A 21,743-nucleotide genomic window follows, 5' to 3' on the forward strand; every position below is an offset into this window, starting at 1 on the left:
TGAGTTAAGAAAGACAAGTACCTAAGGGAAAAATACAGCATCCAAGACTACAGATGATGATGACGATGATTACGATGACGGGTTTGTATGTAACAAAAGCAAAGAGGCGGACCCACAATAATAATGATGGAGCTGCCGCATACTGACAAAGTAAATGATGGGGAATCAGCCAAAGCGGTGGGGAAAAGTAGAAACAAGTTGCTTGGTTGCTCGACTGGTTCTTTGATTATATATGTATATATGTATGTTTCTACAGTTAAGGGTCTGCAGAAGTGGTTAGAAGAGGGCTGCGGGGGAGTTAACCAAGTAATGGCTGACAGCATGCGTCGTGTCTTAAGACAGTTTCAAGATGGCGCTTTCATTCTGCGCGAGCAATCCAAGAAGTTGCTAAGAAAACGTCTCCAAGTGGCATAAAATTATACACTTCAGAAAAAAACGTAAAGAAATTGTATCTAAAGATAAGCACATTCATATTAGATTGGCTTCAATATTCCAATTTTGTTGCCAAACCGTGGAGCCAAACCAAGAATATTTAATTCTTACTTACCATATGGGTTTACTTACAAAATATTTTTACTTAATGGTATTACGAATATTAATGTTTAATGTTTAATGTTTAAAAGTAGATTATAAAATATTTGATTCCATTTCGTGACTCACGAAGCTATCTCAAACCTAGGCTGCCAATCCCCTTTCGCCCCTCCACGGCACACATCTATATAGGAAGTTGATTTTAATTGCGGCTCATCCATTATGCGGCCTGTGCTGGCTGGTTGACGGCCTGAGCTTGATTAACAATAATTAGGCTCGGCATTAATTACGCCGAAAAGTTAATTACGCGAGTGTGCAGATACGACTGGCAAATGCAGATACAGATACACGCTCTCGATTCCTTTAGTTGGCACTGTTGAAAATGCGAGTGGAGTTTATCCCAGAATGGGGTTATGGTTCAGACAATAATAGAGTTCCTAAAACAGCTGGAGGCATCTTATTAACCCTTTGACGCCCGGGCAGATCGTTGGGGGCGGCAATAAAATCAATCTTATTAAAACATTAACAGCGGGCAAAGGCGAATAAAATAAATCAAATGGTCGCTGGGTCACAGTTTACCGCCCAACCCCCCACCATCCGCCTAATGGATGCTTAACGCAGCGGGAAATCCCAGTTCCCCCGCCCGCCTCGGCAGCCCGACTGCCACTTTATTAGCCGCCTTCAATCAAGGCGGGCAGCATATGAAATTCAAATTTGATGGCCGAACGGAGCTCGAAAGCAACCCCTCGAGCCTCAAACTTTCGCTACCGAGGATGTCCTTTTATTATTATTTTTATTGTGCGGGGATTTTCCGGGGGGTTGTCACTTGGCGGTCGGCGGGGTGCATATAAATGCGACATAATTTCCCTGTAATGAATAAATTGATGGATGGATATTTTTGCACCAGGTCCACCTTGGAATTAAACACTTGCCCGCCACCACCCATTGGGGGGGTAGAAAAGTTTCAGTGGAAGTTCTCCTTAAATTAAGTTCTGGGTCTTCCTCCCCCAAAAAACACAAACGATTGGCATATCACCCCCACCCAGTGGTCCGCCCCCCTGGAGGCTGTAAATTACAATTTGATTTTTTAATTTTTTCATTTTCCCCACTGGGAACAAAGCCATTCATTATCCCAGCGGTTGACCGCAATTTGCCCTCGTAATTCATTCATTGACGTCAGGAAGCAGTTTTTTTCATAATTTTTATTGTTCTTTTGATTCAATTTCTATAACTAGTAATATTAAGTGTACAATTATTAAATAGTTTATATTTATAAGGGGCTCTTTAGTGGGGATCTACATGTACATATACAGACCGACAAGTACATATATGACATTGCGGGCGCGACTCCGGCGGATTTCAATACGACTAGACAACTCCTTAAAAACTGCTACTGCTTTGATATAGTTTTAGTTTTGTGTTTAGTTTTAGGCTTATCAGCTTAAGCTTGTTTACAATCTTGATACGTTTCTTGCATATATATTTATATTTATATATTTTAAGATATAAGATGGGGAACGGAAATCGGAACTAGGACAGTTGATTATAATCGTATGTTCTTTGGGCTGGCTATTTGGTTGATTAGTTAGGCTGCGGCTCCCTATAACTACATATTTGCTTTTATTTACAAAAACACTTAATTTCTGTTTTGGTTTCTCTCAGCTGGGGGATTTAGAACGTAATTAGCATTTAATCTCAACACAAATAAAACAGAATTTCAATACCTCGATTATCCATTTCTCTTTCTTTTTTTTGTTTGGTTTAATTTAATTATTGTTCTCAAAAAATTTGCTCTTTGGATTGGGGTTACTCCTACTCTCCTTTTCTCGAACTATTATATTAATTTAATCTTTAATTGTAACATCTAAATTAATAATGAATGCTTAGGTCTAGGGTTTCTGCCTTTAGTTTGATTTAAGTAGATCCTTCAATCGATGACGTCCTCGTCATCGTTGTCGTTGCTGTTGGCCAGGGGCGTGCCGTGTGCGTCCAGCGGGGACTTGTTGTTGCCCTCCAGACTGTTGTGGTTGCCCTCGTCCGGATTGCCGCCGGCGGACACGGCAGACACCCCCAGGCCCAGATCAGAGTGGTCCAGCAGGAGGCTGCCGCTATTGCTGTTGTGGTGCAACATGTTGCCGCCGTGCTGCTGCATTCCGTTGTGCGACACTCCGGAATTGACCCCGGATCCCCCCGAGAAGTGCTGCAAGTGGTGCTGGTGCTGGTTGAGCAGGGCACCCAGAGCGTTTTCTCAGACTACGTCCGTCACGCCCACGCCCGTGTACTGGCAGGCGGAGAGTCCGGCGGAGTTCGATCGCGACACCGGCGAGGGGGCGGAGTAGGGGCTACCGAACCCGGCGGAGGCATGCTGCTTGGCCTTTAGCCGGAGCGTGGCGATGCTCGAGGACATGCTGGAGGACATGCACGGCTCGGCAGCGGCCCGGTACATGTACGGATTGGCGGGGGTGGTGTACGGGCAGGGGGCGCCCACCGCCCCCACATTCGTCGAGTTGGAGAGCGTCGACCCCATCGACCCCGGCAGCATCGAGGCGTTGTTCATGCTTACCGCCACCCCGCTGGCCCCCGTGTTGAAGCAGTTCACCGAGTTCTGATGGTGATTGCCGGCCACCATCGATCCGAGGGGATTGACCGGCCAGGGGAACGGCTTTGTGCCCAGCGGCGAGGGCACCTTAGTCCAGTTGTTGTACGGATACGAGCTGTACAGCGAGTCATCGGCGAATGGCTGCATGAACTGGGTTCCAAATCCGGACTTGAAGTCCGCCGCCGCCACTGCCGCGTTCATGGCGTTGCGCTCCCGTTTGCGCCACTTGGCCCGACGGTTCTTAAACCACACCTGGAGAAGAGAAAAAAAAAAGATATTTTAAATTAGTTTATTAAGGATATTTATAAAAATAAAGTGCTTATCATTTTTAATCGTATTACCAAGAAAATTAGAAGCTAGAAACCTCAAGACAAAAGAACCATTGCCAAGATTTACTTAGAACTCATTTGGTTATGTGCTTTTGAAGATTAAAGCTCGCTTAAATTATCTTAAAATATTTATTCTGGGAATTCGCGTTAACCCACCGCGCATTCAACCTGCAGAGTCAGCCATTTTCTTTTATAATTTATTACTTGAAAATTTATGTATCTGAACGGGCAGACGAAACCTTCCCCAAAAAACGACTCCCCCAAATACGCATGTGCAGTAATTATAAATATACAAATATATACATAAATACTCCCAGTCGGGCCGCTGCTGCTGTTGCCTTTTTTTAATGGAGAGCTTTATATAAATAAACTCGGCTTGCCACCACCAAAAAGTCCGGGAACGAAAGCGAGGCGGCCGAGGGGGCAAAAAAGTTGCGAGGGCGTAAAAATAAATTAAAATTATTTGCACACAGAAAGTGCACAAAAAAAAAAACAAAGGCGAGCACCCAAAAAGAAGATAAAAACAAAATGGCAACTTTGTAATTTATGGCTGAAGTTTGCAGAGATACAGATAGAGATGTCTTTGGGCGGAGGGAGGAGGCGTTAGGAGGCCCAGACAAAGATACTCAGATACAGAGATACAAATGACAAAGAGCTGCGCAGACGTTGGCAGCATTTTGATGAGTTTCTTGCTCTCGAGCTTTAAGGCCAACTTGAGATACATTCGCGCAGTGACTTTCTCACACAAATGCCGATACGGATACGGACACACTTCGTTGGGGCAATTAAAGCTTCAAATCGGAATTTCATGGAAACATTGTCCTAACAATCGGCTTGTTGCCGCATTGCCACATTGTCCCTAAATCAACGCGCCGGTTTTCAGCTTGCGGGGTTACAGATTTATGGCCAATGCAGCTTGCCACCCCCTTCCTCACATCCTTTTGCTGCGGTTGTATATCCTGCCGATATCATTCTGTGTGGCTGTGACTAAAGTCGACACGCGGTGATCTATGCAAAAAATGTTTGTTTTCGCCTGGGAAAGGCCAAATTGAGACATTTCGAGCCAACTAACAAGTGAGCAGGCGGAAAACTATGGCCGCGTGCCAGCAAAACAATTTATTACGGCAATTGCCCTAATCTAATTAGCTGCGGCAGGTAATTGAAATTGTATGAGCCAGGACCAGTAGAGCCGAATAGTGGAGAGGAAACTTTTCCCAGGACGTGAGAACGGAAACCCCTTAAATCAAAGCAGGAAGGCAATGTGTCAATTTGTCAAGGTACATCGCTCAGCCCCATCATCATCAGAGTCAGCATCCTGGTAGGAATCGCATCATCAGGAGCTCAAGGATCTCCTACATCATCACGGATGCAAAACTAACGTCATCGATCTCGTCAGCTGTCATTTTCACGTATCATTTAGCAAGTTGCTAAAGTTGCAAAAAACGAAGGAACAAAAAAATCGGCAAATCGAAAAAATGGAAAGTTCTGACGGGGGGAAAAGAGGTTGGCATGATGGCAAATTGATGTCCTGTTGATGGAAAAAAACGAAGGGAAAATGGGGAAACTGCGCAAAAGTGAAAAAGTGAAATATGAGAGAGTGGCGAAAAAAGCAGCGCAATTTTCCACTCAACGGCACAGAGTCCTGCAGAAAATCCTAATTGGTTTTGATGAAAGCATCAATGACACTCGACGGCTCCTGCAACGCTTCATCAGGTAAATTGTGGACTTTGAAGGATGAAAGAAAAAAAAAACAACCTCCTCGAATATGAGTGGCCAAAAAGTGGCCATGTGGCAAAAGTTAGGGCCTTTTTTTGTCTATTCCGAGCTCTCATGATTGATGGCCGCAAATTGCAGCTAAATACGTTTTTTATTTGCTTGTGTGAAATGGCCCGGGTTTTCATTTCCGGGGTTCTTCTCTCCCAGCTGATAGTCCCAGTGAAAATCGGTTGGTTAGGGTCAGATAACATCGATACGTGAACTACTCCACGCAGCGAATGTCTCCTTGTGTACTTTGCGACTGTTTGTATAGTCAGTATTAATTGGTAGTCTCACTTTCGACTACAGCTGGGAGATATAGGTCACATATGCCAACAAAATCGCATTTATATCAGGGAAATCGCTAAAAAAGTATAACTAAAAAGGTTTAAACAATCAGTACATTAAATAATATTCTCAACACATTGATTGATTTAAAAGGTAACTAGCTTTCCCCGAAATAGTATTTTTTAAGGACATTTCTTTTGTCTTTCTACTCCCTTTTTATTTCACAAATAAAACCACTCGAACTGCAGCCAATTTAACCAAACATATTGTGGCTCCTTTGTGGCCGCTTTCAATGGCTTTTTTATTCACTTTCAGCGATTGGCAAGTGTCGTTTCCCGTTTCCAGGCCATTGGCAACACCTGACCATAAACAGGGACAAGGATAGCAAAAAATGAACTGGCTGTCTAACCCCATAGAGACTCATTCCAGGCCGATTCTATTTCGGATTGAGGGCAGCGGGCAAATGGTTATATGGGCCTTGTTTTGGCCAGTCCTTGGCTGGTAATTGAATTAAAAAGTGAGCTCTATTTGACACATTAAAAAATAAAAGAGAGACGAGCAAACAGGAGACAATGAGACGGGCGAACGAACATATTGCCATAATTGCCGGCGAATGTAAATCCCGGGATTAGTAGCTATCAGGGCCCGAAGAAACGACTCTCCCCTGCAATTCAGACTCGCATTCAGAAACATTTTGTGAGTTTGTGAGTCTGCCACACCCAGACGACGGGGCTGCTCTTTTTTGACAGTTTAAAGCCCGGCCAGATTTATACGGCTCCGGAGTTGCACTGCTCTGTAATCCTTTTGTATATTTGATAAATTTTATTGCCTCCGCTATTACAATGGGCATCCCAAGTCGAAGTCAAAGTCAAATGTGAGCCACCCCTGGAAGCTGGAAGCGGCGGCAAAGGCATGATCACGATCATCATTAATTCCTGTGCGGTTTTCTAATTCATTAAACAACCCTCGCTCGACGCGATGACAAATTGTCCAAGGCATTGTTTTGCATTTCTGGAAGGGATGAAGTCGACCAGGAAGCAGGGAGACCGAGCAAACCGTTTTGTCATCATCATATAATGGACCATAAAACAAACTGTATCAATATTTTATGCATTTAGCTGCTTTATTCGAGGAACACATGTTTAGATAGACATCGTTTCGAACTGCCAAGGGGGAGGCCCACTCATTTCGGGCCGCAGCTAATTTCTTTATAAATGCTGTCAAGTGCAGTTTGGGAGACATTTTCTTGGCATATGCCTGGTTCGGGAAATTTGCATAGAAAAACCATGAGCTATTTGCCAAGGCTCTATCTTCGCAGATGTCCGCAATGATAGCCCCCATTCCAGTTTCAACCGGGCCACTTCTAACTGTACAATTAATGCCACGCTGTTGTCGCCATACGTCCAATGACAATGATCAGCGATCAGCGATCGGTGATCGGGGATCATCGATCATTTGTCTATCATATCTTGTCGCTGTCGCTTCCTCGTCGGCCCGATCGTCAGTCTGGTGAAGTGGGAATAGATACACCCAGATACATAGACACGGTGATATCTTCGATATCGGACTCGGCTACCATGCGAGTGTTTGCCGCTTGGCGCCACAACTCCAATTGTTTACCGAACTAACTATCGTGTTTACAAACAATTACAACTGTTGTGAGGAGTAAGATATCTTGTACGACTTGTACTTTCCTTCCCAATTACGCAAAGATAATCAGATGTAGGTGACTTGAAGAGTCTACCAGATACCACCAAAATAAAATAAAATAAATCCTTTGAAAGTATTAAAGTCTCTTGAGAAGTATATCCTAATCGAAAATACTTTTTGCTCAAAAAATAACAAATTGTTTAAGTTTATAATCTTGCATTACTTTTCTATACTACACTCGCTGTGATCTCACTGTGATAAAAGGTATGCCACATGATAGATACATTTGTATCTCTAACATGGACAATCGTCTGAGCTCATGTCAATAGAACGGATATTAAGCAAACACTTCGATTTCGCGCCATTCGACGCGTTCGATGCAGTTCAGTTGAGGTCGGACATTCGATAAGCCCGTGGTTTACAAACAACAAATGCTGCAAACGCTGCCAACTGCAGTTTAGCTGCGGCAATTTATGGCAACACCCTCTCCAGCCCCACACGGGCCCTTTGTGGGAAACCACCCATAAATCCAGACAGGCGCTGGGAAATTGGTTCTTCGTCCACTTTTTTTGGGGCCGAGTACGTGTATTGGCCATCGGGGTTTAAGCCATTGCCAAACGGGCGACATATTTACGAGTCTGTGCGGCTGCATTGCGGTCGCGACTCCTGCGGCCCGTAATATAATTGGGGCCGGACGGTAATGGCCACATAATGTGGCAGCTGGAGATGCGTTTGTTTGCCGTTTGCTGTTTGCGGCTTGGCTGGCAATTAATTTGCGCTTCAGTTTCGATAATGATGTTGAACAGTCGAAAAAATTAGAGAGCGAAATTAAATAGTATTTATAAATTAGAGTTTAACTTAAATAGTTAAAATAGTTAAATATGTTTTGTGATTACTCACCCTAACTCTGGCCTCCGTGAGGTTGGTCCACATGGCGATCTCCTCGCGTGTGGACATGTCCGGATACCGATTCCGGCTGAATGTGTGCTCCAGTTCCTGCAGCTGCTGCGAGGTGAAGTGGGTTCGCTGGCGCCTCTGGCGTTTGTTTTTCTTGTCATTCTTTGGCTCCTCGCCACTGGTGGTCATTGGTTCGTCATGCCCGGAGCTGGATATATTCTCCGTCTTGATGGTGGTCTCGTTTACACTGCGATTGCCTGGACGGACGACGAATAAACATTAAAAAGTGCACATAGATCAATAGGACTATCTATTACAACATGTATTACAACGTGTATTCCCGTGTGGATATAGTGGGTTAGGATCGTGTTAGCAGACTGTTGTCTAATGTGTTTGCTCAGCGGTTGCAGGCGCTAAGCTATTTTATGCCGTCCGTCTGGGTTTGCTCGGGTTAACACAGTTGATAAGCCCGCGAGGGAAATGTCTCCTGAACGGCTTCTGTTTTTTCTCTTTCTTTTCTGATTTCTGGCGTCATCGGAACACCGTTACTAATTGCCATGCAACCTTCAGGCGTCGCCTACAAACATAAACCACCCACCCACCAGTACCACCACCTTCCCACCGCCCCAGCCCAGGCCGGCACAGCCGAAAACTTCAAAGGCCCGACCGCCGGCGAACAGATTTATAACCAGTTAATGTATGTTCCCCCCGTTGTCATCGATCATGCGGCATGCTTTCTGTGTTGTCGTCGAGCAGAAGGCGAAAACACTGTAACCGAAACCCAACTGCCGAAAACTTAATCAAATAAACTAAATTACTGCTGCCCCCGTGGAATATCAGAGTTCTCCTACGACTCTCCCGTCTCACTTTTTCTGTCGCTGCCGTCGTGAGGTCGCAAATCAAAGGCAGTCTAATCGAAAACTAAACGGACTCCGGTGAGTAAATTTCGCCGACAAAGGTGGAATCGTTGGCCACGCTTTCCGAAATTATTATAAATTATGTTTCTTATCGATGTGACCGTACAGATAACGATTATTTTTGGGGGGTTTGGGGTTACGGTTACGGCTGGCTGGGGCTCGGAACTCGAAGCACTTACCATCTTTGCGATCCCGATTCCGGTTCGTTAGCGAGGATGTCGATGACGTCTGAAAGTTGTTCAAGTGGGTGCTATCCAAACTATTTGCTACGGCGGTCATGGAGCTATGACTATCACGAAAATCGCCAGTTTCGGCCCAAACTGAAAAGAACAAGCCAGCACAGGGCAAGAGAAAATTACAAAAAAATTTATGTTTTAAACCAATGTTTGAAAAAAGCTTAAAACTATACATTTTTAAAGATATATAAGCTTGAAGTTTTAATGTAACAAAACGCGAACCTTTCTTGTCCTAGACCAGAAAAGAGGAGCCCATAAAAAAGCTCATAAAAGGATTTATGGCTCCGCAGCCTCAAATGGGCTCTTGGTTAGCCCGATTAAAATGCGGATTGCTTCTGGAGAAGACCAACTTAATTGTTGCAAGAGAGCAGTGTGCCCCGGGGCAAGATTATAAAACTTCAGTGCGTGCTTAAAGGGTTGCCATGCCGGGAGTTAATCTTGGGAATGGCCTTTTTATACGCTTTTGCCCCATAAATCTACCGGCGCTAAATGAGTCAAGGAACGCCACTCAATAATTGCCATAGTTAGTCACGCCTATTTTCATATTAATTAGTCAGCCATTGACATGATTCCCCCTGGACTCGATTTCGCGTCACAGATTTATGACCATGGCAATTGATTTCTGGGGGTTTTCCGGTGAAGTATGTAGGTGTGCACCCATATGGTCCCGAGGTCCCCGGGTCCCGACTTCCTCCTAAATCTTCTGGACCCGCTTCCTTTGCATACCGACTGATAATTTATGCGCTTCTCACATGCTGTCGTTTTAATGTGGTTTCTAAAGGGCCAAGCACGGCAAGACTCGGAAAAACACCCGTGGCGACATTTTAGAAACAATTAGCCTGCTCCTTGCTCTGAATTTTTGGGGAAAGGAGCAGAGAACCCCGAGGAGTCACAAATGTCAGCCCCTCGGAAGTGGCCCATGACTCAATTAGTTTACGGCGAGTTGCATAATTTATGCCGCCGACAACAGCCTCACATGCCGTTCGAAAGTAGAATTTTCCTGTGGAAAGTATTTTTATGGCTTCTAATAAGTGTTTTCTAGGGTAATTAAAATTTCATTGGTTTATTATGAGTCTCGTGGATGTTGGGCGGAAATTTTATAAACAAACAGGTCGCTTTTTTTATGGAAGTATCTATAATTTTCATTAAGATTGTTTTGTCATAATTGATAAAGCCAATATATTATTACTATAGCATCTCCTAAAAGGCCTGATTCTCACTTTAAAAAGAAATACGATGCGAAACTTTCCGCACCAATTCCAGTGCATCTTTTTCCCATTTTCGAATTTCATTTTTTAGTAAACGCCTCAGTGCAATTTTCGAGTGGAGACACAGCTGAATGGATCTTAATAGATAGGTACTGGTCCCATTCCAAATCCGATTCCCGACCTGAGCTAAATGGGTCGTCATCGCCCATTTTTCGTATCGTAAAAATATTTTCCTAACGACACGCTCTAAAAACACACAAACTAAAAAAGAAAGAAATGACTGAGAATTTGGGAAAAAACGCAGCGAAAATCACGTAGCAGGGCGATTTTTATTTGTTTAAATATTTCGAAGCAAACTGGTGTATTTTGCTTTTGGCCAGCGACTAATTTGAGTTTGATTTTCCTGCATTCGGCGGCTGTTTGTGTTTTTGTTGCTCTTCATTGGCTGACAGGTCGGAAAAATTGTCGTCGTCTGTCAGTTGGCGGTGACATTTGTCGGCCAGTTGTCGCCTGAGTTTTACAATGTTTTCAAGGTTTGTGAGTGGGAACGGGAATTTTGTATCTGTATCTGGCATTGTATCTGTATATTTGAGAATGTGAATCCGCAGCTCAGAGAGTGTGAGTGAGTGGCAAGTGTCAATACTTGTGGGCGTTCGCTTGTTTTAAGCGTTTTGCACATGTCAAGCGTTTTGTGTCACCAACAAGTGTCGGCGTCACTTTCGGTTTTATGAATTTTCTATTTTCCTTGGCAGCCATTTTGCAGTGGCTCTATCCGATTCTCTGGCCGGGCTGGGCAAATAAACGGGCAATGGGATATTTATTTGACTTGGCGACTATTGTGATTACCCAAACAAAAGTCAAAAGTAAACACTTCCCTGGAGGCGGTCACAATTAATCAATCGGACGAGGGGTTGCCGAATGAAACTGCACAAAAATTGGAAATGTATATTTTTCGCTCTGGCCATGATTTGGTTTTTTTTCTTTGGATTTAGAAAACGTCCTGCACACACACACGATTCATTCATAGACAGATTTCCACATAAAAACTTTTGACACACGACACGGCAGCCGGAGCAATAAATTATCCGCACCCGGAGACGCAGACGGAGACTGTCAGAGGAAACCTCACCGGCCACTGCCAGTCAGGAAAACCTCACCAGACCAAAACAAACAAACACACACTGGAAATAAAGGACGAGCCCAGGACTAGCTGACAAAGGATGGCCCTACGCCCCGAAAAAAGGGAGGAAAATGGGAAAAGGAAAATGTCAAGCATAAGCAACGTTTAGTTGCTGAATTTTGTGACCAAAAACAAACGATTAATGTGACAGTTGAATTGGGATTGGGATTGGGATTGGGATCGGAATCGGGATTGGAATTGAGATTGGAATTGATGGCCGGGGCCCCTTGGTGGCTCGAGAACCCTTTGGTAACCCACAATCCTGACACGAGAGTTGCTTTCTTTGTAAACCACTGACTGCTTGTGGGCCACCAAAGGGTTAAACACTTGGACATCCCTCCACCGCAAATAAACATTTTTCCAATTTCATGCTACATTTGGTGGCATTCTGAGGAAAGGTGTTGATGTCCGTGGAAATTGTTCGCCATATGCCGCAAAAACTTCACATCCAACCCTCGCACAAATTAGGCTAATTCCAGTCATGAAAATTAGGCAACGGCAATGGGAGTTAATTTTTATGTCCCGAATGGCCTAAGCCTTTGGCTTCCTAGGCAGACAATGGCCGGCACATATGTTATGGCCATATAATGAGCTCCAGGCACTTGACCAACCAGATTTCTCTGGCATAAAAATCTCGGAAAGCACATTGACATGCCCCAAGCCCGAATAAGTAGCAACTCTTGGCCAAATGGCACCGGACCGAAAACCAGTCCTGGCCAAAAACCAGGCAAACTCATTAGTTGGTCTGCAGATAAGACAAAAAAAAGGGAAGACCACCGTCCAGAAAAAGACGAAAGGATAGGGAGCCATCTCCCCATGGATGTGTTTTTGTGTCCAGACTAGATTTTTCCCAAATGTTTTGTCTCCAGTTCGCTTCACTTGGCTTGTAGTTTTCCACTGCAATGGGTCTGCCAGTAATTTGCTCGACTGTCAGCTCGAATTCTGGCTCTGATGCCATTGGGTCAGCCCACAAAAACCGGCCAAGGGAGCCATAGTCCTTGCCTTTTCGTCCTGTCCGACGGACAAGTTTGTTTCCTCAGATAATCTCTAATGCGACATTTTTACGAAATTGCACGATGCCCGGATAATGAGAAAAGAGCCGGAAACCCGAAGAGCTGGATAGCTGGATGGCTGGAGAGCCGGAGAGACAATCCGCAATGAAGTTTTCCCGACGAACTTCTGCAACGAGGTAATTGCTTTGCTTCAGCCCGGGACGAGCTAAAGGGGGATATTGGGGGCGGTGATTGAGGGTTGTGGCTGTGGCTGGTTGCCATAATGACATTATAATTTATATAAACGAAATCAGTGCCAGAGCCAAGAGGAATGGGCCAGAGATAGAGCTGAGCAGATGGATTGATAAGTGGCAGAGTTTGTGCTAGTTACAGTGGTTAACCGTGGGGCAAAAGCAACTATCCTTTTATATAATTTACTAATTTCAAAAAATTTTCTTTAAAAATCAAATAACTTTTGTTTATCTCCAAAACTAACTATTTTTATTTAAAGTACAGCATTTTTCTTGGCGTCACCCTCTAATTTCAAACCATCCAATTACTACCATATCACCACTGATTTGCAATGGTCAGCCAGTGCAATTTATATGGTACTTGCAACGCCCATTCGGATGTGATCTTTGTTATTGCTTGGCACGCGATGACATATGTGAGCAATTTCGCAGAGATTTGCGGACAATGCACTGGCAACTCCCCAAGCTGGATGTGAGCCTTTAAGGCTTTAAGATAGCCAGGCCAGGAGCAGAGCAAAAATCGATAAAACGTATTTATATTCATAAAGACCGCCCTGACAAATACAAGCGATGGCGTGGAATTTAAAGTAGCCTGGTGGTCCTGGAACGGGCGGAAAAATCCTATTTTTGGGGGGAAGAGACACTCTCTGGTGAGGATGGGTAACCTCTGTCTGAGGCATTGTTTATGTTTTTTCTGTTTTGGGCCCTGCTTAGAACCTGGATGGCTGCACGTGCCATTAACACTTAGTGGCAGAATATATACATATTTGTGTATTGTTCTGGGTAGACAAAACAGATAACAACACCGATTTCACCAGAAACTCAAAACACGAAGCACTCTAGTAATTTCATAATTTTATCAACGGCATCAGCCACAAACATTGTCATGGGCAAATAGTTCTCAATCTCGTATCTGTGGCAACAACTTGGCAAACAAGCTAAGGACTTGCTCTAGCTGGTAATAAAAAAAAAAACAGAAATAAAAATAAAAACAAAAAACCAAGAAATAGAGACACCATTCTATTATTTGCAGAGTAACCAAAAAAAAAAAAAAGAAGATATGTAAACTGTTCTGATTTGGTTCACATTTTCACTTTGGTTTTGTTTCAGAGGGTTCGGGGTTCAGATTCGGTTTTGTCTTCTGTTTGCTTTCGGGTTTGTTCACGGCAAATAGATTCCAGTGTGGATCTGTGGATATAGTCACTGATATACCAGAGATAATTCCCTAATTGCCGCGATGGTGAAATATGAAAACCAAAATAAGGCAAGGAACAAGGTCCGTCCTCCGGCCAGCAGCTGCTGCCAACATAATTCAGAGGCGACCGGCTACACCGGCTATTAAAGAGTTGTTGTCGCATTAAGTATTTACTATTTCCCATAAAAAATCTTCTCCGTGGGGCTAAATTAGTATAAAACGTGAACTTGAAATCCTTTGAGCACCGGCAGCCAAATAAAAACACGCACCGAAGTCATAAAATGATCTTCCAAAAATAAAACGAAAGAGTCGAAACTAAAAGGTGAGAGAACAGCACATAAAAAAGTGCAATCGTAAAAAATTATTACCCCTGCACATATAAATGCCCATAAATACATTTATATAGATACGAAGGGGAGTTGAGTGGGTGGCTTCTGACCATTAAATTGGCCAATAATTGAAAATCCAATTGCAACACTGCAGTCGAAATGTGGAAACCTGAGGCGAGGAGTCTGGCTGGGTGGTGATGAAAATCCTGAAACAGCAGGACCAGAATCACGTTGCGTGGCCATTATTTAAACAAGAGCGTAAACAATAACGACAACGGCAGGAACAACAGGATAACAACAGGAGTGAAAATTTGTGGCCAAGTATCCTCGTGACTGGCTGGAAAGTGTTGAAAATTTAGCTCTTTTCTGGTCAAAGCTAATCGCAACTCGGTTTTTAATAGCAATAGTATATTTTTAAAGATGAGTTAAAAACCAATTTTTAATGCATTTTTCCATTAAATAGTTCCTCGCCAATAATAGCCAAATTTTTTGGCTAAAATTGTTGAGCTGCCAGCACCTGCAGCAATCTCCTCCTTTTTTTTGAGTGTGTGAGTTGTGTCAAAGGATAACTGCAGTCATGCATGTTTTAAATGCACACCATTTTTGTGCTAAATTGTTTTGGCACGCAAATAAATGGCAGGACATCTGTGGCCAGGACGCACTGGGTTCACCTCGGTTCAGTTCAGTTCGGCTTGGTGCAGACAAGTGCAAAGTTGGCAGGGGCTGTTAACCTCGGGGCCAGAGTGGAGTGTACGGGGGTGACAGCCAACAAATCTCTAGGCAAGGGCAGACAAATCTGTTATGCAAATGAACATTTTCGGAGGTAGGTTCTACGGATTTACGTTTGTAAAGTTCTCAGGTGAAAAATAGGAGGTGAAGTAGGAGACACCCAAGTAAAGTTATGAAAAAGATATGGGTCTGTTCTTTAAAGAGGTACTGAACCATGCTATTTGTAGATTTTTCTGAAATATAAAATACACCAGCCCTGTAATCAATTGAGTTGTCATATTGGCCACTTGAAAATTACGGCATTGACACTTGGCTGTCCCTCCATCCCAGAATCCTCGGCAGCATCTCCCCCGTGTCCAAATTCCCATAACAATTAGAGCAAACGGAACAACAAACACTTGACTTTAGTGCTCATATCGAATAACCAAAAATCGCGCCTGGAGATCTTCCAAAGGGAAGTAAAAAATCAAGAGGGGAGTGCTGCCTTCGGCACTACGCCAGAAGGGTGCTCAATTAGCCGTGACATGCGCACAAAATTGAAATTTGTTTAGTTGTACCATAAGTATCTCCAATGCGCTGTCCTATTTCCACTCCTGACTATGGGCCCTAATTTTTTTCGGGTTGTTCCCTTTGTAACGCTTTGGCGGAGATTATGCGCTAATGATTGCACAATGATTATGAATATGCATGAGGGCGAAACAGAGCGACAAGTGGCCAGGGAGTGAGCTTTCGGGCCGGAGCGTGAATGATTGCCAAAACGAATCGCATATTGAAATGACAACAGCTGCCGTTGACAGAGGCAAGCACCACAAAAAAAAAAACAGAAACAGGAACAAAAATATAGCAAACCCACAAAAGTGCCATGAATAGCAATGAGAATGTGGACACTTGTTGATGGCTCGGATCGGAGGGCATCGCCTCACCAATATCCCCCCAAAGTATGTCTCCTCGGCTGAGTTATGAGCCCACTAATTAGCTGTCAATGCGAGAGATGCCTCTCACAAATTTAACTATAAATGGCCCACGAAATTGTCTGCTATTATACCTCAAGACGAAACGTTTTCAGATGTTACAGAAATGTTTTTTTAGATGATAATAGATTGGACAAGAAGTCTTTACAAAAAACTAATAATTATTGATTATTAAGGTAGAGAAGGAGGAGCAAGATCTTAAGGCACATAATTTGAAAAAGGACTTGAATTTGATTATCTAAATCTGTAGTATATTTATAGATTTACTAGAGTCTTACTAATAGTCTAGACTATTTGACACAATAAATTGCATCTAAAATATTTAAATTATTTTTGGAATTTAAGACTTTATAAGCTCCTTGCAGATTGAAGTATATACATCATTTTATCAATATCTTTAATATCTTCTCTATTCGATACTTACTTCTGAGTTTCTCGAGCGGCTCGTGCTTGGGCGTATGCGGCGGCACCACCCCGTGGTGGGGATGCTGGGAGTAGCCACCGACCAGATCCTGGCCGGCGGCGGCCGAGTGGTGCAAGTGACTCAGGCTGCTAATGGGCATCAGGCTCGAGATGGCGGGTGAGATGCTGACGGACGAGCTGGAGTCGTGGAGGCTGTGGTGGCTGTGGAGGTGCTCTGTGCCCGAGGTGCTACTGCCGCCGCCATTAACCGTTGAGCTACCGGTGCTGCCGCTGCTCAGGGCTGTGCTGGTTGTGGTGGCGCTCTCCGCCGATCCCGCCGAGCCAGCTCCATTGGCCGTTCCTGCGCTCACCAGATCCTGCAGGCACAGACCCGTGGACTCGGCCGACATTGCCTCCAGGCCGTTCAGCGCTCCGCTGACCACGCCCCCACCCCCATTGGCTATGCCGCCGGGGCCGAGGGCTGTAGCCGAGCTAGTGACCACACCCACACCTAGACCGCCACCCCCCGCCGCACCACAACCGCCGGCGGCGGCGGTGCGGTCCATGCCTAGATACGTGGGGAAAATGGTGGAGAAGCTCTGGGCAACAGCCTGGTGCGGCTGGTGGTGGTGGTGGTGCAGCGCCGACTGCTGGTGCGGGATGTGGGCGGGATGTGCAGGGTGCAGCGGCGGCAGATGGTGGTCCCGCCCGGTGAACTTCGTCGTGACGACGTCCTTAAAGTGCTGCAGGAAAGTCGTCGTCTTGAGGCCGGTATCTTCCAACTGTGGCGAGAGCAAATCCAAGATGCAGCCGTTTCCAGAGCTCTACGAGCTAAAAAATGAAGGACAGTATTGTCTTATTAGTTCAGGAAGAGATATAGAGGTATTCTAAATATTTCAAAATTAAAGCCCTCTGATTTTAACTCTATTCACATTTTCAATAGATCTTTGGAAATTACTCATTTAAGGCCCAGTCTTCCCCGATCTGCAGACCCGCACTTCTCTTCCAGGCTTAATTTAATTATCATTTGACTACCTGGTGGGCAAATCAACTATGGTACTGCCTATTTTATCGCCTCAACGCCAGTGCAAACAGTAAGCTTAACCCAAACACCAGCCGAATGGCAACTTAACACCCAACACGTCAAGGGGTTAATACCACTGCCTCGGATGCTGGAGCCGCCGGCAAGGGAGTGGCAATCGGGCTGTTTCACTTGGCGTCGTAAATTGTTGGAGTGCACACGGCCAGAAGGAAGGGGGAACTGAAAGGGAGGGGAATGAGTTGACAACCGCACCGCTGAACCAGCGAGCCACCGAACCACTGAACCGCCTACACCGCTATCAGGCATCAGGGGCGATGATAACCGTCTTATCGATGTAAAATATTTACATTTCTGCGAGCATTTCTCCTGGCTATTATTATTACCCGTACACTGAGCGATTTTGGCAACTGGAAACTAGGCGAAATATAAAAGGGGGAGCGATAAACTTTGTCAGGGCTGTGTCTAATAAATTCGTTAAAAATAAATACAAAAAAAAACGAAGAAAATAAAAAAGAACCCAATGACAGTAGCACAAAAATAGCAATAAACGATCGTAAATCAATTAGCGAAAAGGAGAACACCTCTCCAGGTTCCCCTGGCCCGATATCGGGGAACTCTCCCTATAACACATATAAAAATATATGTATACGTCGGTTATATGTCTATATAACGCTATCTGGGCAACCGGCGCAAAACGAAACCAAAACGTATCGAATCGAAACGAAACGTTGCAATAAATGGTTATCTAATCTCAATCACAACAAACTAAAGGCATTCAAAGGCGAAATGAGAACGAGAACGAGAATGGGCATTTCATAAATCTAGCAGCAGCATAAATTCGCAGTTGAAGTGAATTTAATTAAATTTAATTGGAATGCTTTGGCTTGAGTTGTCACTTTCGATTTCGTTTCGTTGATAATTCATGCTTGATAATGCCGCTTGATCTCCACTTGATCCCCAGTGGATTAGTGCGGCTGTAATATTAAATCCATTTGCGGTTGTTCAACAACAATAATACAATAATAACGGCAGCAGTCTCAGTGATACCATAAACATAATTTCACTTGAAGCTTAATTTATGGGCAACTCTTTGATGGGTCAGCCGTTGAAATGAAAAGTTTCTGCATTTATTGCCGCAAGTATTTATAACACTGTTATTGTTATTTGCTCTTGCTTGCGGCATAATTTCTGGCTAAGTTATCTGCCGCAGTGTCTAATAAATAATTTGGTTCCCAGTTCAAAGTGCCAGCCGTCATTGCCATTGTTCCATCATTCCTTTCCACCGCTAAACCAAAAATACTCTTGTCTCTTGGTCTTTAGTCTCTGGTCTATTTCGTGTGGCATTTCTGCTTTGTCATTTTATTTCAAAAGTGAGAATTTATTTACATAATGATTCCCTAAGACAAAGAATGCCAGAAATTATTTTATGCCACTTTATTGCCGCAGAGATCTAGCAGCTTTATGCTTCTTCATTGCCGGGCAAAGCGAAGGTGCCAAGATTCCGATGTTTTGCCAAGGCTTTCCACATGTTTTCATTTCTATTTAATTTGATTATTTTATACAAATTCAAGTTTAGTGGTTTGCCCAACTCTCCACCCACTCTCGTTAGCTGTGTACTTAGGTTTTTTCCATGCCTTGTTTGCCCCACAGAACGCACATCTTAATTGTTTAGGTGACGTCAATGACTGGCGCTGCCTGGAGATTTCCCCCCGATTTTTGTTGTTATTTGTACTTTTTGGGCCAAATTCTAGTCCGGTTAGGCCAAAAGCCCAGAGGCCCCCTTACGAGATGCCCACTAATCGGCTGACTCTTTATGGCGGCAATTCCATACCCGTACTCAGGCCCGTACCCGGGTCTCACTCCGCCGTGATTTATGCGCGGCGTGAGAGCGAACAAAAGTGCTCAGTAAACTTAATTCGTTGTCCAACAATCAGTTTATTGGATACGTTTATTGGCGGGCTTGGAGACGTAAACCTATCCTGATCCTCCCTGGAAGCAACAGTGGAAAACATGCTTAACCAGCATCAACGGCATTGACATTGTCATTAGAGTGTGATTACCATTTTATAAAAGTGTTTACCAGGAAAGTTATGTTTGTCTTGGTCTAATATTTAAGTTGCATCAGTATTTAAGCGCTTCCTTTCCGTCACATAAGTACTTACTATTTGTATTTGTCTAATTAAGCTTTATAAACTATAAACTTTCTTTCGGTAAAAGCTCTAAGATCTGTTTGACAATTCTTTTCCCTAACACCTGTTAAATAATACTGACCCCCATAATAATTCCCTAATAATTTTCATCTAAATTCTTCAAATTTCCGAGGGATTATGAATGGCTTTCCGACACGCGAATACTACTTAACATATATTTCCTTATCCATGAATCATTTTTTTAAATATATCAGGAATATAGTCTTCCCCATTGAAGGTATTGCCTTTTAGATAGTCAAAACTATAGTAATAATTTCTTACCTCTTCTTGTTTGGGAAGGAAATCAAATTAATCCACTGGGTGGGGGCCGTTCGATCGGCAGTGAAACAAAGTTCCGTCGGTTTCCTCTATTCCGGATTATCAAAGTCCCAGACCCAGTCGAACTTTGGGGCTTCTTCAGGAGCAAATGTCGTGGGCCCAGGGCAATAAATCAGAATGCTTTCATTTCAATCGCATTGGCAAGTTAACACGAAAAAATCTCCGGTGATCCCTGGGAGAAGTCGCGTGGGCGGAGGCTATAAATCTCAGAAATCAGAATCGAATCCAGATCAAGATCTGTTGTCGTTGGGTCTTCAGTTTAATGCCGCCAATGTTGTTGCAACAGATTGCTAATCAAAGGCAAAGTAGCGCTATTTAATAGAGCCGCTTATAGTTTTCGCACACGCGGTTGACGTTGGCAGATCGTTGGCAAATAATAAAAATCACAGTGATTATGTTAGTGATTAATTTTAAGTAACTCGGGGATATGTTTTTAATGCGCCTTTGATGCCCGATGCTCGACTCTCGCTGATGTGGCCCACACGAACAAACACACGCACATTCAAATCTGGCTCACAAACACAAACTCGAAATGCACTCGCGACACTTTCTCTGATATGATTTGATTCAATTCTATACAATCCAAACCGATTCAATTCGATTTATTTTGATTTCTTTTGCCGGGACTGACTGACTGACTGACAGACAGACTGAGTCAAAATCCGCCTCTGGCTTTTGCGGCAACTTAGTGTTTTAATAATTTAATCCGCCGCGTAATTAGGCTAAGTATCTGTATCTGCAGCGTTTCTATCTTGTATCTGAGCACACTGACTGACACTGAGCACTGCAAACGGAAGCAACGCGTCTGCACCCGTAACAGGACGTAGCTGAATTGAAAACGAATTCGAAAGCGTACGCAAAAGTATCTGTTGGATGCGTGTAGCGAGTGCGACACCGTCGCTGGAGGGGAGGAGTGGCGTGTGATACCGTTGTCGGTGGGTGGTGGTGGTGTCAGTTTTGCTGGTGGTGTTGGTGCTGGTGGGTTGGCTAACGGTAAACGTGGTGCTGCTGGCGACGAGAACTCGCGGACACTGAAAACAGAACGCCGGAATGTGCGACGCACCGCCAACTCAACAATATCGTATCGTTCCCGGACTATCTTATCTCTCTTTTTCGGTGGTGCCAGCTACCGCCGGAGTGATTCCGTGGTGTGAGTGAGATGGCTGCCCCACCACCAGCCACCCCCAGAGTGGGGGTGTGAGCGAGAAAGAGATGGGTTAGACACACCCCCAAGGTAGTCCCTCTCGCTTTCACTCACGCTGCTTGCCGGCAGTGCGCCATTGCTGGTATTGCGCAGCTCTCTCTCTCTCCCTCCAGCTCCTTTACCTTCATCGTCTCCCTCTCTTTCTCTTCCTTTCTCTCTCGCTTTCTCCCCCGGCACGGAGGCTACTCTTCTCTTGTTTATTATTTGGCCGCTCTCGAGGGTTTGATTTGTACTTTTGTGGGTCCTTTGTGTGTGCTGCCAAACCCTCTCACCCCCTGAGCCCCTCATACCCCGTCCAGCCCATTTTCAGTAACCCCCTCTACCGACGCCCCTGTACAATTGCTACGTGCTGTGTTCATAATAATAAGGCTACTTCTCGTTCGCCTTTGCCCACTTTTGAGGGCTGGCTGTCTTTTTACTGGGTGTCAAGGGCGTTTTGTTATCCCATTATTCTGCGTTAGCCCGCCATTGTTGTTCCTTTTGGGCGTATTTCACCCTCCCCTCCGACCC

General features: G+C 44.3%; 1 protein-coding gene across 1 annotated transcript; it reads right to left on the reverse strand.

The window, feature by feature from the left end:
* Positions 1-1,753: 1,753 nt before the first annotated feature.
* Ptx1 (pituitary homeobox homolog Ptx1) lies at positions 1,754-20,963 on the reverse strand. Its single transcript, XM_017245629.3, has 5 exons — positions 19,973-20,963; positions 16,482-17,290; positions 9,146-9,286; positions 8,053-8,306; positions 1,754-3,382 (listed from the first exon to the last, which is right to left on the reverse strand). The coding sequence occupies exons 2-5, from the start codon at positions 17,023-17,025 to the stop codon at positions 2,780-2,782; spliced, it is 1,542 nt and encodes a 513-aa protein (XP_017101118.1). The 5' UTR covers positions 17,026-17,290; positions 19,973-20,963; the 3' UTR covers positions 1,754-2,779.
* Between the last annotated feature and the right edge of the window lie 780 nt (positions 20,964-21,743).

Source organism: Drosophila bipectinata, chromosome 3R (genome assembly GCF_030179905.1).
Source record: "Drosophila bipectinata strain 14024-0381.07 chromosome 3R, DbipHiC1v2, whole genome shotgun sequence".
NCBI classification, from domain to species: Eukaryota; Metazoa; Arthropoda; class Insecta; order Diptera; family Drosophilidae; genus Drosophila; species Drosophila bipectinata.